The following is a 16,517-nucleotide window of genomic DNA, read 5'->3' on the forward strand; positions in this document are numbered from 1 at the left end:
CGACTAGTAATAATTCTCATGCAAAGACTACTCCAAAGAAAAACTGGTAGAAAAAACCAGATATTTTATAGAGAGATATCATACAGAACGTAAAAATGGGAAAGAATAATAGTGTCCTAACAACTTAGGCATCAAGACAAAATACATTAAGCAATAATTAAATGACAGAATAATAGTATAGTACAAGTAATGACTAGCAACTATCATATATAGAAGATGAACTAGACTCATGCTTTCAAAGCTAAGATTAATTAAGGCAATCTCATTAAAATATTAATTCATACAACCAAAAATCTTTAGATGGTGTAGGAAATAATAATAAAATTTAAAACAAATTTTTTTCAGGTTCTTCATAAGAAAGATAAAATAATTGTAAAATTGCATCTTCAAACTCTCAAGCTAATTCTCTTAAAAAATTGAATTAACCAGTGCAGCCTTGCCAAAGCTAGCAGTAAAATAGCAAATAAGTTAGAAATAACTGCTACTATAAACTAAATAGTTAGTAGATGTTATAAAAATCATCAAGTAATTAAATGCCACTAAAGAATACTAAAAATGAATGTCAGACAGCAGACAAGAGATAATAAAGAAGCAATTCAATCTTCAGTAATAGAAACCAATAGAATTAGTTATAAAGTTAATAATAATAAAGTAGATTAGTGAGATCCAGTAGTTCTAACATAAATTAACTAAGTAGCAATATTGATGATAATAACAATTCTTCTAATTAATATATGCAGTAGAAAAATAGTAACGAAAAAGGTACATTTTTGAATAAAAATAAAGAATTTTATATTCAAAATAATGCTACTGATGAAGATTCAAGTTTATATAATAACAAATTACAGCTTGATATCATTGAAAACATTTTAAATAAAGAAGAGTAATATTAAAACTGGAGAGATGAAAATATTTAATTAAAAGGTAACAAATTAATTATTCTTTTTATGGATTTTAACTTATCTATTTATTTATTTTTCAAAAAAAATTAATTAATTCGTTACTATTTTTTTAACGATTTTTATGATATATAGAGGCAGTAAAAAATTTGATAAACGAGCTTAACGGATATAAAAAAAAGTGTATAAATCTTGAAACATATAGCAGCCAGCTAGAATAAAGTATTTCTTAAAGCAAGCATAATTATCAAGTGGAGCTAATTAAGTTTTCAGATTAAATTTAAAAATTTAAAAATATATAATTATTATACTAAAACGAAAAATAAATGTGCGAAAAGATGGAAAAAGAGTTAATTTTAAAAGATTAAGAGCTTGCTGATACTAAATAATATTTGAAAAATTCTATCTTATTCCTATTAGAATAGAGAGATTCTATTTTCTAAAATAACAATGTAAAAATATATTTTAAAAAATTAGTTCATAAAATATTTAAACCAATTTTCGTTTTATTTATTATTAGATAAAAGATTCATAGTAAAATGATAGTTTTTCATTTGAAGAGAAGTCAGAGGGACTAAGTAATTTTAGTTTGAATCAAGTAGAATTTTTAATTTATTTTTTTTGATTAGATAATTTTAAGAGTTTATTACTCGGCTAGTTCGACAAATATATCAATTCTATGTCATAGGTTATTAATGAATTAAAAATAACATATTCTTCCAAATTAAATAAATCATTTAATGAGATGCCAAGATAAATTACTGATTTTAATTAAGTTCCGCAATAAGTTAATAAAATCTTCAAACATAAAGAAAGTTAAATTAAAAATAACAAATAAACTTCTTTATCTTAAGGAAAATATTCTATTACAACATAAAATTAAAATTTTGTAGGTATCAATACTAATATTAATAAATAAATGAATTAAAAAGTTGAAACAAAAAAAGTATTAAATAAAGATATTTAAAATTAAAATTAGCTTATAAATATGAGCAGTGCAACATCAAATAATTTTAAAGCTAATGGATCAATAGATTAAAATAAATAGTCTAGTTTTTAAAATAAAATACTTTGTACATAAAGCACAGAACAAGACCAAGAAGATTAAGGTAAATCAATTGATGCCATTAATTAAAATTTCTTAAAATTATAAATCTAAATTATTATTTCTAATTGTTTGTTCTAAATAGCACTTTTAATAATTAATTTATAAAAAAGCCATTTATATTCCCTCTGTTAACAGATTTAACAAGAATGGATCATGCTTAGACAATATGAACAAATCAAATATTATGAATCAACAAAGATCTCTTTCATAAAATAACTCGACTAGCAATATATAAAAATAAGTATAAGATTTAAATCAAATAAGACCTCTAGCATCAGTAAATAAAAATTAGGATTATATAGTCTAGGATAAATGTGAGGTTCAAAAGATAATCATAAAATCAGAAGCCTAAGAAAAAGATAATTAAGAATAAATACTATAAAGTAAATTTTATAACAAATATATTTATGTTTATAATTTATTAATACTCTTAAATAATAATAAGAATTATTTTACAAAATATAATTAGCAGATCTTGAATTTAATGAGACATTTTAAAAAATAAATGAAGTTAATTTGATAAATAATGAAACACTAACATTTGATTTTGAAATGAGCTCATCTAAAAAATAAAATGAGTAAAATAATGGCTAGGAGAAGTAGACTGTTGAAAAAATTAATACTAATAAAGAAGTAAATAAAAATAGAGGAAGAAATAGCTCATTAGGTTCTTTTGAATATAGTAAATTCAAATAAAATTTAGAAGAGCATATTAATAATGATGATTCTACATTTTAAAATACGGCTTTTAATTCTTAACTGCTTGAGCATAGTGCAGCTATCCCCATTTAAAATAAAAATATTTATAATTAACAATCAATAACTGATTTTGAAATAGCTGAAGAATCTGAAAAAGCTGGGATTTTCAGTTAAAATAAAAAAATAAATAAGGAAGAACAAATCTCTAAAGTTATTGAAGATGATTAAAGTTAAAAAATACTCTAAAATAAAAGTTTAAATAGCAGTTTTAGTGATAGCGAATCAGAAAATAGATGTTAAAGTCTATCAACTAGAGTCTTTAAAAACAAAAACAATAATAATTCTTAGTAAATTTCTATTAAAAAAAGTAGCACATAGAAATAATTAATTGATGAAAAATAACCCTAAAAGGCAGCAAACTAAAGTACAATTAGTAATACTTATAATTGTAAAAAACCTCCTATAGATATAAAGGATAAAGAAAATAAATGCCCAAACAGTAATAATTGCAACAGTGAATAGTCTCTTAAAATAAGCAATCAATCTAAACAGCCTTTTAGTGAATAGAAAACTTAAGCTACTACAAATATTACAAAAGAATAGCATAAATTTGTATTATCAAAAGAAGAATTTATTAGTCAATAGGTAAATAAATATTTTTAATTTATGTTTTATTAAATAAATTTTTACAAAAAGGATGGTCATTTGAGCTTCAAACAAGGAGAAAAAATACAAGTTCTAAAATAAACAAAAAATGGATGGTGGATTGGTATGTGCAACAATAAAATTGGATATTTTCCATTTAATTTTGTAGAAGAAATAAAAGATTAATAAAGTGCATGAATGAATAAATAAATTATATAAAATAATAATTAATTAAAATTATATTAAGAATTGATTTTTAAAAAATAGATAAATAGTAAACCTAAAATGAGTTAAAAAAATTATTTTAAAAATGTAAAACTAATTAATAATAACGACTTTAATGCTGTTATTTATATATTTACTTAACTTATTGAGTATATTTTTATATGTATTATTATTATTAATTTTAAAATTATTTTTTATTTTTTTGTTCCTTTTATAATTAAATATAAATAAAACATAAATTTAGATACCTTTATAAAATATTTAATTTTTATTTATTTTTTTACTATTTTTTCCACTTAATTGATTAGGTAGGTTTGATCTGAAAAATATTTTTACATAAACATGATTTATATTATTATTGATCAATAGAAGATAAATGAAATTTAGACAGAAAAATATAAAACATATTTATGTTTATTATAGTTTATTATCATTTTAAAAAGCAATGAGCTTTTCTTTTTAGTTCATCGTTAGAAAATTTGTAATTTAATTCTATTAGAATGATTTAATAGTTAGTTTATGACTAAATTAGATAAGAATATATTAAATTTAATTACGGAGATAAATTGAGTTTAATATTTTCTGGAAAAATTAAAAAATCAAAATATCTATCTATCTATCGATCTATCAATCTATCTATAAATCAATTTTTATTTTGATTATAAATTTTTGACAGAATTATATTTCAATAGATTTTAAACTATAAAAGGGATTAAGAATTTAAATTAGGAAAATCATATATTTCAAGCAATGTCATCAACTACTTCTAACTAAGCAGCTGTTTAAAACCACGTTGCTATAACAGAAGCCCTATAGCAAAAAAATAATATTTAAAAGGACGGAATTAAAATTGATTATAAGCACTCAGCCTTTGTTGAGTTTTGTAAATATATGACAGGTCCTGCAGTAGTTTAAGCAGTTAATAAGACAATTTTCGCTCCTTTAGAAAGAATGAAGATCATACATCAAGCTTAAAATGCTCTCTATATAAATGAAAAAGCTAAATTTAAGAATTTCTTCTAATTCCTTTAGAGTAATTTATTGATTATTGTTAATTAACATATAATAAATTATTGTAGAAATAGAATTAAATATACTATAAAATAAATTTATAGTAAGGATATAAACATGAATAAACTTAAAATAACTTAAAATACTCTATTTCATTTTGAATTTAAGATAATAAAATATTTAAATAATAGGAATACCTACTGAGCAAGGTATTAAGGCTTACTGGAGAGGAAATTTTGCCAATATTATGTACATTATACCCCGTACTATAGCATAGTTTGCATTCTTTGAAAATATTAATCACTTTTTCTTCCCTGCAGGTGAAAAGAATATAACCGTAAGATATTTATTATTAATATCACTTTAAAAAATATTTTAAAATCATTTTTAAAATTAAAAAATGTATTTGTTATTCTAGCTAGTTATAATGCATTCATATGATTGATTTCTTCATTAATTCAATGAATGAAGGATTTATAAAAATAAACAATATTTGTAATTATAATAGTTTAAGACATAAATATTATATTTTATAAATATCTACTTTTAAATATTTACTTTAAGATGAATATATAAATAAATAAAATTAGGAGTTAGAATACGCTTTAAGAAAATTTAGTGCAGCTTTAACTGCAGGTTTTTGCACTCTTTCATTAGCATACCCATTTGATTTAGCTAAAACAAGATTATCATTAGAATTTGCAAAAAATAAATATGATAAGTAGTTCACTGGTGTTTTGAGTGCTTTAGGAGAAACTAGAAGAAGAGGTGGTTTCACTGGATTATATAAAGGCTTTTGGCTTGCTAACTTCACCAATATTCCTTATTATTTAACCCTCTTTACAAATTTATAGATTTTCAAATCCATGAATTAAAGTGAAGTCTCTAATTCAGAGCTATTTTAATATTTAGCTCCTGCTTCTATTGCTGGCTTAGTCAGCACTCTTGTTGTATATCCTTTAGACACCGTCAAGTAATTAATTATTTTTTTATTCAAAACAACAACAACAGTATTATTTATAACAATTTTATTTTATTCTTAATAATAATTTTTAAATCGAAAATAATTTAGGAGAAGACTTTAAATTAATGGATATAATGGAAATTTCATGTATAAAGGAACTTGGGATTGTTTCAAGAAGATTTGGGATAAGGAAGGTGCTTTAAGCTTATATAGAGGAATAACTATTACTTCAGTTAAATTTTTAGGAAGTGCTGCTCTTTAAACTATTCTTGTTGCTTATTATTCTTAACTTAAAAAATAATACTCATTATTTTGAAACTTTAAATTAATTTGATGAGAAAAATTGTTTATAAATGCTCTCACTATATTTGTTAATAAAATATGTTTTATAGGATATGTATTTTTTATAATTATTTATTACTTAATAATATTTACTTTTCTTTTTTGAATTAATTTAATTACATTCTTTTTATTTTTATTTATTATTAAACAAATTTTTTATTGTTTTTAACCATTATAATAACATTTTTATATTTTTAATTTAGTGTTAATTTTTAAAATAGATATAAAATTTTTAAATGGAGGCTATTTTAATTAAAATTAATGTTGTAATGAATTAAAAAATGAAAAAAATATTTTTAATTAATTGAAAAATGAAAATAAATTTTGAAATTAAGTATACAATAAATATTATCATTTTATATTTTTAAAAAGCATAATACTTTTAATATTTGTCAAGTTTGATAGATTATTTTAATAGAATATGCTAATTAGTTAATTTATAAAAACAATATAAATTGTATTTAAAAATATAAAATGAGTCTGTTAATTAATTAAGGTTTTAAAATCAATCATTTATTGATTAAAAAAATATTTATAAATAAATATAAAGAAAGAGTCAATCTAAAAATTTTAATACTTTTAAAGATTATTTTATATTTATAAGGTAATTATTTTTTTTGATTTTTATATTTTTTTTGATTAATTAAGAAAACTATAAAAATTGAATAAGGTATCAATAATTTAATCAAATATGTAGTAGACTACTAGTTAAGGAATAAATAATGTTAGTTAAAGCAAAATAAAAAATTAAGAAAACATTTTAGAGATAAATTAATAGCATTTGCTAAATGAGAGAAGTGATATGAAGTAAGAAAAAAAAAAGAAGAAAAAGCTAGATATATTTACCTTAAAATATGTTAATGAAGAGATCAATAATAGATACAAAAATGAACAACACAAAATCAAGCAGCAAACTTTAAAATTAGTATTATTTTATCAAGTGATAATAAATATTATTTATATGATTATTTCGATCACAAATATGTAGTAAAAAATAGGAGAAATCCTCTCATATGGGATTTTTATCTTTTTATTTATTCTACTAATTATATATATGAATGTTTTCAAAAAAATGTCTTAAGTAAATGATTTGCTCTTTATAATTTTACTAGCTTATATTATTATAACTAATGCTGTTTCTTACAATACTCAGTAATCAAGGAGGATAGATATTTCTTTTCTCCATATTTTTCCTATTTTTTTTGTCCTAGATAATTGGATTAAAAGTAGTTTTCTTCTATTGGCTAGTATACTAAATGAATATTCATTTCATTCTAACCTATTTGAGTAAGATAAGATTCCACTGATTATTATTTTTCCAGTCTTTTTAGCTATTGTTTATCTCAATTAAAAAAAAAGTAAGCTCTTGTTTTATGATTATTTTTACCAGTAAAAAACTTTAGCAGCTTCACAAAAGCTCCTTGAACATACATTACCATGTTCAGTAATTGTCCTAAGCAGTAATGAAGAATTTGACAATAGTCCTTTTAATAAACATTTTTTAACTAAGCTAAAATCTGAATAACATATTGATGCTAATACAGAAAAAGAGTTTTAATAGTATAATCTGAATAATATATTTAATCGACCTTCTGTAAATTCTTTTTAGAGATAAGGATTCTAAAAAAACTCAATCAAATTAAAAAAATCGCATTCTTAACTTGGACAGTTGCACATGGGTAAAGATAAATCCATATCTTAAAATAAAAAACAATTAAAATTTGAGATAAATAATAATATTTTTACTTAGAGTAATCACTAAGATATGAAAGATAACTTAGAAAATTAACAAATATCGGAAGACTTATAATAGATTTAATTAAAACTATTTAAAAATGACTAAAGTCCTCATGATTGCAACATTTAAGCATCTTACATCAATCCTTAATCTTAAGTTTAAAATGATGGAATTAATAATAATATATAGATTAATTTTAATAACGAATTAAATGATAATAATAATAATAATAATAACAACAACCAAATAATAAGTGATATTAATTACATCAATAATGGTGGTAATCCATAAGTAAACAATAATAACTATAATTATGTTAATAGTAAAAATTCTAGTCATACAATAAATAAAAATCATTTTAACAATAATTTAAATTCAATAACAAATTATATTAATTCTAAAACAAATATTAATGAAAACGTTGTTTTGAATACTTTAAATCGCTTACCTTCTAAAAAAAATAGCTAAATCTAGTCATCATAATAATAAATTTAACTAAAAGTCAATTTTGTAAATAACACTTGCTTGAATACTTTTAGAATAAAGAAAAATGAATAATCAGGTGGAGATGAAAATTTTGGAAGGAAAGATTTTATTAGGTAAGATTTTTAAGAGCCAGAGGAGTTGCAGCATGAAATTTTTAACTTACTTTCTTTAATAGAAGTTTAAACAAGTGAATACAGCATGAATAAAAGCAATATGCAGTAATTTGGAATTAAGCAGAATCTAAGTTAGTTCATGTTAGGAAATTCTGTTTATAATTAGAACATATATGGGATGCCAATTAATGATTTCAGTGAGAATATTAATTCGCTTGTAAATAGTAAAAAGATAATAATATCTACTTCTTTACTAGATATCATTAACTAAAAATACAATTTGCTTCATTAAAAATATATCCATTAAAAATGCTGCAACAATGACCACTATAATTAAAAAGTCAATCAAGACAATCAAAAATTAAAAAATAATTGCACAGCTAAATGCTTTCAAGCTGAGTATTTTTAATATTATTTTCTTTGAAATATTTATATTTGTTTTAATTTATTATTTAGAGATAAATACAAAAATATTGACCTAGAAAAAGAGGATGTTTTTATTAATTGTGTGTATAAAAACTAGAAAAACGCTAAGGCTTTAGATATACATATCGTTGAATTTCAGTGGATTGATGAGCCTGCTATTATGATTGTAATGACAGATATTTCTCAGTAAGTAAGAGCAAGGAGATTATAAGATTTAGATTCTTACAAAAACGAATTACTTGCTACTGTTACTCACGACTTAAAAACTCCTCTAAATGGAATGCTTTCTATTTTAGAAGTAAATAGTTTAAATAATAATTTCATATTTCTTTTTTGATTTTGCAGAAATAATTTTTAACAGAATACAAAAGATTTAAAAACTACTTATTTTTGATACAAAAACATTCTGATTATTTATTACTCAAATAATGGAAGTTATTTCAACCATAAAAAAATTTTTTATTTTTATCTAATATTTTATAAAAAAGGTTGCCTAAGAATTGACAGATATCCATGAAATTAAAAATTTAATTCAAATAGTACACAAAAATGGTATTTTGCTAAACTTTTTAATTATGGATATCTTAGATTATAGTGCCATTATTAAAGGAGAAATGAGATTAATTTAATAAAAATTTGATATTGAAGATATTTTACATGATATTAATGATTTGATAGGATTTTAAGCTTAGCAAAAGAACCTTAAATTTAACATTTAAAATCATCTTTCACGCCAAGATCGAGTGATTGAAAATGATGGAAGAAGGATAAAGCAAATTTTGTTAAACTTAACATCTAATGCCTTAAAATTTACCTTTGTGGGAGAAATTGTAATTGTAATAAAAAAAGAAATTTTAACTGATGACTTAATTAAAATTACAGTAAAAGATACTGGAGTTGGAATTCCAGATACTCTAAAGCCTAAGCTTTTTAAGTTGTATGGTACATATGATCACAATAATGGATCAAATAAACATGGTGTAGGTTTGGGTTTAGTAATCACTAAAAAATTAGCATCCTAAGTGGGTCCTAAAGATTCCTTAAGATTTTAAAGCAAGGAAAAAATAGGAACTGAATTTTCTTTTCATATTTACAGAAATTTGAAATCTAAATCAACAAATCAAAAAAATTAAATATATGATTCTCCAACTAGCATTTCTAAATTAAATAAAAACTAATCGAATATATCTTTGAACCCAACAACAACAGATAAGCTTCAATCCAATTTTGAATAATAGATTTTATCACATAAAAAAGAAAGGCCCTTCTAGTTTAAAGAAAATGAATATTTAGAAAGCTCTCCTTTATCAAATCCACTTTCAAATGATTAGAATATTTTAAGTGTTTAAAGATAACAATCCGATATCAAAAATTCTTAGATAATAAACACAAACGAAAATTTTGATACAGAAGTTCCTTTTATAACTCCTAGATTATAATAGTTTAACAATTACCTTTAGTTAAATAGTGTAAAAAATTTTCTTTCTATAAAAATTTACAATTTATTAACTAATTAAAAAATTTCATTTATTAATTTTCAAAATAATTTTTATTTTATGCCCTCCCACTTTAAACAGTAAATACTTCTACTTTGTTGAAATTTTTAAATAAATTTAGAAATGGGGTATTAATTAATTTTAAAAAATAATTTTAATTTTATTTATTAATTGGTTTTTTAAAATAATTAGCCTAACTAATTCTAAAAGTCAAAATACTCTCATTTCATGCAATATTAATTAGCTAATTCTTTGAATATTAAAGAAGAGGTAGACACAAAAAATTAGCAAAATAGCTCAAGACGTATTTCAGAAGAATTGAATAAAAATAACAATAACTTAGATACTTGTGTAAAAGTTACTGAAAGTTTTGAAGGTAAAGAAAATTCTAATTAAGAAGACTTAGATAAAATACCAACAACTAATAGTAATTTTGAAGAAAAAGACCAAGAAAATATTTAAGATATATAAAACACATAAAACTATGATCAGCAAGAGTAATAATTAAATAAAAAATTTACTATCAATAAAAACAGAAGGACAAAAAGCAGCTTTAGTTAGCTTCAAGATATTAAAGAATTTAAAGATGGTGAAGTTATGAATATACCTAGATGCTAGTAAGGAAATCAAAATTCACTTGAATTAATTTAGTTACCTCCTTCTTTATAATTTACTATGCCTACCAGAGTATTAATAGTGGACGACACTTACTTCAATATAATTGCTCTCAAATTAATGCTCAAAAGCATAAAAAACTTAACTATAGAAGAAGCCTATAATGGCTAGTAAGCCTTAGATATACTAAACTAAGCTAAGTTATCATATTAAAAAGGTTAAAGAAAAATCGAAGATTTATTTTAAATCATTTTTATGGACATAAATATGCCAATTATGGATGGAATTGAGTGCACTGTAAACATTAGAAAAGATCCATTTTATTAAGACGTTAAAATTATTGCAGTTACAGCATATTCTTCTGCATCTGAATCCTAAAAATGTTTTGATGCTGGTATGGATGCACACATTTGTAAGCCTATTAGTAGATCTGATTGTTTTTCTGTATTATTAAATTTAAATTAATAGTGAAATGAGTTAATAGTGGTTAATTTTATTCTTAAAGTATTTATATTTCCATTAAATTTTATATTATTTTATTACATTATTTATTAAATTTTAAAAATGACTTTGAGTTATTAATTATATGATATTTACATATTATATTCCTTCATATCCTATGTTTCAGTCTAAAACGATTATTAACAAATACAAAATTTTTTTAAGAAAATTAGTAAAAGCTTAATTGAAAAAACAAAATAAAACAAGTATTATAATAAAATATAAAGTAAATGATAACAATTTATTTTTTATAAATTAATTAATTAAATATAGATTAATATTTAGCACAAAAATAAGAGATATCTATTTAAAAAGCAATTGATTGAAATGTAGATACATTCTGAATATATTATTTTAAATGAATTTAAGTACAACGAAAATATCTTTGTTGTTTCTAAAGGATTAGAAATTTTAGATAATGTATTTGTCCTAAAATACTCTGGTTCAAGCTTTCTTTATCCAGTATTAAGAGATTTTAAGCTAACTAGCTTGCCTTCTTACTATTTGATCACTAAAAATATTTAATCCTTTATTTATTTATCTAATAGGAAATTTACAATTTTATCTAATTGGATGACTACTTTAAACTGAAAAATCCGAGCTATGAAATAATTGAATAAATAATCATATTATTATGCAAGATATGCTAAGATTTAAAAATTCACCCATCTTGTATGTTCAAAGAAGGAGTTACATTTAACCATTTGACTAATTGCTTTACTTATCCAAAATAGCTTATTAATGAGACTAGAGCTTCTTGGGAGCAAAATGCTTTTGGATTTATAAGTATATACCTTCATGAAAACTAGGATATATAATGGAATAAAAAGGAATAGTTATATTAACTAATAGACAATATAATTAAACCAAGCTCAAATGCTTATTTATCACTATCTAATGAAAAACAATTAGTAAATTATTATCAAATAAAGACACATTTTTATCAAAAATTTCTGTTAATTTCTACTAATTTTTAAATTAAATAATAATAATAAAGCGCCAATGTGAAACAGAATTAACAAATAGCATAAATAAAATAGATGAAGAGGAAAATAATCACAACTAATAGAACGATTCTTAGTCTATTTAAATTACAAGTTAAGAATAGCTGAATTCATTTTTAGAAAGCAAATAAAATTAATATTAGAATTCTGTTATTTTTAAGCATTTGAAGGATAAAGAATATATTCAACCATAAAGCTATGATTCTCTTGAATTTTTAAAAATTTAAAGATATGCTTTTCTTTATAAAAAAGCTGGCCTTCATAAACTAGCAAAGATAATATTTAATTATTATTACAAGCTGCTTGAAGATTTAAACTAGAAAACAGTAGAATTATATGATTCTGAATAAGCCAAAGAAGTAAAGGTGAAAATCCCTAAAGAGAAAAGTAATTTAAATTTATATAAAATAAATTGATTTTAATTTTAGATCAATAAATAAAATAATAGTAATAGAGTATCTAGAGATTCTCTAAGAAAATTAAGTCTAATTAGATGATCTCTTAACTGTTTAATGCCCATAGTTATCTAAAGAGTGGCACTTACAAAGAAAATTTAGAATAACGGCATCTAATTATGGATAAATTGCAAAGTCTGCTTAGTCATAAAGGTAAATCATTTATTTTTACATAGAATTATTTTTTTTTAATGAAATTATTTAGAAATAAAATAGTTTAAGATTAACTTTATCCTAAATTTTTTGGAAATGAAGCAACAAGATACGGAAATGAAAATGAATCAGCAGCTAGAGATAAATATATTGAGTTGAAAAAAGATTATAGATATGAAGTCAAAGAATTTGGTCTTTTAGTTGATCCAGATTATATTTGGATAGCAGGCAGTCCTGATGGAATAGTTTTTCAAGATGATAAAAAAATAGTAAAAAATTTCCATAAACAAATAAATTGCTCATTAAAATAATTAATAAAAAAAGGGATGCATAGAAATAAAATGTCCTCACAGAATTAAAGATGATGAAAAAATCAACCATCAAAAATTAGATTTCTTGAAAAATGAAGAAGGTCAAATTAAATTAAAAGACTCTCATGTTTACTATTATCAGTGTTAGGGAATTATGAAATTAAGTAAAGTTGATTGGTGCGATTTCGTAATTTACAATAAAAAAGATATCTTAGTTATAAGAGTTGAATATGATTCAGATTTTGTTAATAAATTTTACATACAATTACACGAATACTTTTTCAAACATCTTTTAGTTGAAAATATTTACCCATGCTAAAGCATTCATATCCAGCAGTAATAAATGGATGAGGAATAATTCGAAGAAATAAAGAATAATAACTATATAATAATAGAAAAGAATAACTAATTAAAAAAAGATCAAATAAATTAAGATGAATATAAAGGCTAAGAAATAGATGATTGCTCTAAAACTGAGAGCATTACAAATGAAGAAGAGGAGTAAATTGACTCTACCATTCCGCTTTGAAATAAAGCAATAATATTTAAGCTTCTAAATGATTACAAAATAGTTAATTATAATAATTCAATGGAGAAAGGCATTATTGTGTTTGTAGCAATTTGAAAGACATATTTTATATATAAAACTAACTTTTTTCAATGTTTTATTTCTTTTTTTATGAATATTTCTATGATTTTGTAAGTTATTGAATGAAGAATGTTTAAAATAATATGTAATTTACTTTGGTTCTATTAAAATTAGGTGATTAAATTTTACTATTTTAAGATAGATATATAATTTATATATAATTTAGACAAGTATTTTTTGGCCATTAATTATTTTATTTGGCTTTTATGCAATAGAAAAATAATTATTAATAAATAGAAAGTAGATAGATTTTATCTCTTTCAATATATTAATTCTATTAAAAATACTAATTAGTAAAAAAATTAATAAATAAATTATGAGCGAAGCATCTTTAAGCAATTTATCAAGTTTTGAAAAAGGAGATATAATTTTAAAAGAATTTATTGAGAGAAATAACATCTATCTAGTTGCAAAAGATATTTCCTTAAAATAAATCCATCATTATCAAATTGAAGATAATAGTTTTAGAGATTTGGTAAATTAGATCCATTTAAAAAATAATTAATTTACATATTATTTAAAAATAAAATAAATAGGGGGAATGCTATCATGTTCTGAGCGAATAGTATTTTGATGTTCTAATTTAGCTATTTTCAGATGATGATATTATACTTTATTTTACTTTGAAATTTGTTTAAGAAATTGTTTAAATTTGCATTGAGAATATTCTAAATCCTGTTTCAATACATTATAAATTGGTGACTTTTAACAATCAAGATAAAAAATTTTACTATCCTCAATAATTATCTCTTAAAATTCTCGAAAAAGAAAATGTCTTCATTAGAATCTAATAAAAATTAAATAAAATAAGCTAAGAGTATCGTTAATTATTGTCTAAAATTGTGCAAGAGTTGATTTACGAAAAGGTAAATATAATTTATTTATTCATTTATTATATATTGTTCTTAGAATAATTAAATCTCTATTTTTATTTAACTACATATTATACTAAGAAAGAGTTAATTTTTTTAAAAATAATTGATATAAAGAAAAATCCAAACTTGATCAAAAATTATTTGCAGGAATATATAAATAAGCTACATATAAAGTTAAACAAAACTATTACTACCAAAAACAAAGAATTAGAAAAGTGTTTAAATAATTTGCAAAGAGTTATTATTTAAAAGTATACTGAAAATAATTTATATCAAATAGCTAAAAACGGAGAGTCAAATTAACAGTTTAATAGCTATGATCCTCATCTAACACAAATATTCAAAACAGCCCTTATATATAGAGAAAGCTTAAAAAACTAAAAATTGGCTTAATGTTTTTTAGATAATTACTAGTTATTAATGAAATGTGCATTAGATAAAGAAAAATATCTTTTTCAGGATATCAAGTTCCGTTTTGATCTATTAAAAATAAACAAAAAAGAAAAAAATGAAGTCAGAATGGATACTAAAAGATAGGGTGATTTTATAGCGGTTCCAAATAAAATTGAAGAAATGTAAAAACAAATAAATCTTAATAAATTAATCTTCTTTAATATATAGTTCAAACAGATTTAACTAAAACGATTATGCTGCAAATTAAAAGGTATAAAATATGTCACCAGAATCTAAAAGTACTTAGATTGAATCTCTTGTATAATTTGCCGAATTTCAAAGTAAAATATTATTAAATTTAATCAAATTCTAAATGAAATTGTTAAAATCAGTACAATTTAATAAAGTAATAAATAAATATTTTTTATAAATACTAATAATATTAAATTTTAATTAAAATTAAATAAATTAACTGTATCAATTAATTTATCATAATAATATGAAATTTTTATTCTAATTCTATTGATTGACATTCATTCAATAAATATTTTTAAAAAGTTAATAAATATGTTGAAAAGCTAAAGTAGGCATAATCTTCAATAGAAAATTTCCTTGTAGTAAATTACAATTAAAAAAGTAAAGAATGGGAAAAAGAGAGGAAATTAAGAATTACTGCTTCAAACTTTGGTAAAATTTGTAAAGCCAAAGATAATAGCAAGTAAATAAATTAAATAATTGATAGATAATTTTTTATTATTTAATTGTTTAAAATAGAAATACTATAGTAAATTAAATCATTGAATCAAAGTTTTTTACATGTGAAGCTATATAATATGGAAATAACTTTGAGGAAGTAGCTAGACTTAAATATATAGAAATTATGTAAGCCAAGTATGGATCATAAATTAATGTGAAGGAATTTGGTTTAATAGTTGATAAAAAATATAACTGGATAGCAGGTAGCCCTGATGGCATAGTTTATGAAAATAACAATCCGATAGTAAAATAATTTAATAATTTAATTTTATTCTAAAATTAATAAATTAGGGTTGTATAGAAATAAAATGTCCATTTAGTATCAAAGATTAAAAGATAAGTGAATATTATTAATAGACTCCATTTTTAGAGTATAATAAAGAATTAAATTAAATAATGCTCAAAAGAAATCATAATTACTATTATTAGTGCTAAGGTATTATGTATTTATCTTAACTAAATTGGTGCGATTTTATTGTTTTCACTTAAGTTGATTTTAAAATAGAAAGAATTGAATTTGATAAAGTATTTATAAATGAAATGCTTCAAATTCTTAACTCCTTCTTTTTTAAATATTTTGTGCTAAATCATATTTTCCCTTTAATCTCATACGAATAAAAAGAATTGATTTCTTCAGATGAAAAGTATGAATA

General features: G+C 21.6%; 5 protein-coding genes across 5 annotated transcripts; all 5 read left to right on the forward strand. All coding sequences in view use genetic code 6, as the record gives it.

Annotated features, from left to right (window-relative positions):
* Positions 1 to 95: 95 nt before the first annotated feature.
* Positions 96 to 3,549, forward strand: TTHERM_00710780 (hypothetical protein; the record flags this gene model as incomplete). Its single annotated transcript, XM_001025837.3, has 7 exons — positions 96 to 924; positions 1,035 to 1,351; positions 1,420 to 1,477; positions 1,529 to 2,008; positions 2,118 to 2,390; positions 2,477 to 3,351; positions 3,403 to 3,549. 7 exons carry the CDS (start codon positions 96 to 98, stop codon positions 3,547 to 3,549), a joined length of 2,979 nt encoding a protein of 992 aa, XP_001025837.3.
* A 777-nt stretch (positions 3,550 to 4,326) lies between these two features.
* Positions 4,327 to 5,867, forward strand: TTHERM_00711780 (solute carrier family protein; the record flags this gene model as incomplete). The annotated part of the gene is made up of 4 exons (XM_001025838.1): positions 4,327 to 4,609; positions 4,779 to 4,924; positions 5,178 to 5,560; positions 5,660 to 5,867. 4 exons carry the CDS (start codon positions 4,327 to 4,329, stop codon positions 5,865 to 5,867), a joined length of 1,020 nt encoding a protein of 339 aa, XP_001025838.1.
* A 557-nt stretch (positions 5,868 to 6,424) lies between these two features.
* On the forward strand, positions 6,425 to 11,287 carry TTHERM_00711790 (ATPase, histidine kinase-, DNA gyrase B). Its single transcript, XM_001025839.3, has 4 exons — positions 6,425 to 8,629; positions 8,687 to 8,954; positions 9,145 to 10,125; positions 10,345 to 11,287. The coding sequence occupies exons 1-4, from the start codon at positions 6,585 to 6,587 to the stop codon at positions 11,236 to 11,238; spliced, it is 4,188 nt and encodes a 1,395-aa protein (XP_001025839.3). The 5' UTR covers positions 6,425 to 6,584; the 3' UTR covers positions 11,239 to 11,287.
* Positions 11,288 to 11,595: 308 nt separating this feature from the next.
* On the forward strand, positions 11,596 to 13,720 carry TTHERM_000711791 (ATPase, histidine kinase-, DNA gyrase B; the record flags this gene model as incomplete). Its single annotated transcript, XM_012800523.1, has 6 exons — positions 11,596 to 11,730; positions 11,817 to 12,179; positions 12,266 to 12,659; positions 12,721 to 12,880; positions 12,933 to 13,149; positions 13,205 to 13,720. 6 exons carry the CDS (start codon positions 11,596 to 11,598, stop codon positions 13,718 to 13,720), a joined length of 1,785 nt encoding a protein of 594 aa, XP_012655977.1.
* A 436-nt stretch (positions 13,721 to 14,156) lies between these two features.
* Positions 14,157 to 16,492, forward strand: TTHERM_000711793 (YqaJ-like viral recombinase domain protein; the record flags this gene model as incomplete). The annotated part of the gene is made up of 6 exons (XM_012800524.1): positions 14,157 to 14,315; positions 14,377 to 14,706; positions 14,830 to 15,290; positions 15,337 to 15,449; positions 15,667 to 15,826; positions 15,883 to 16,492. 6 exons carry the CDS (start codon positions 14,157 to 14,159, stop codon positions 16,490 to 16,492), a joined length of 1,833 nt encoding a protein of 610 aa, XP_012655978.1.
* Positions 16,493 to 16,517: the final 25 nt, after the last annotated feature.

The sequence above is a fragment of the Tetrahymena thermophila genome (genome assembly GCF_000189635.1).
Source record: "Tetrahymena thermophila SB210 genomic scaffold scf_8254104, whole genome shotgun sequence".
Classification (NCBI taxonomy): Eukaryota; Ciliophora; class Oligohymenophorea; order Hymenostomatida; family Tetrahymenidae; genus Tetrahymena; species Tetrahymena thermophila.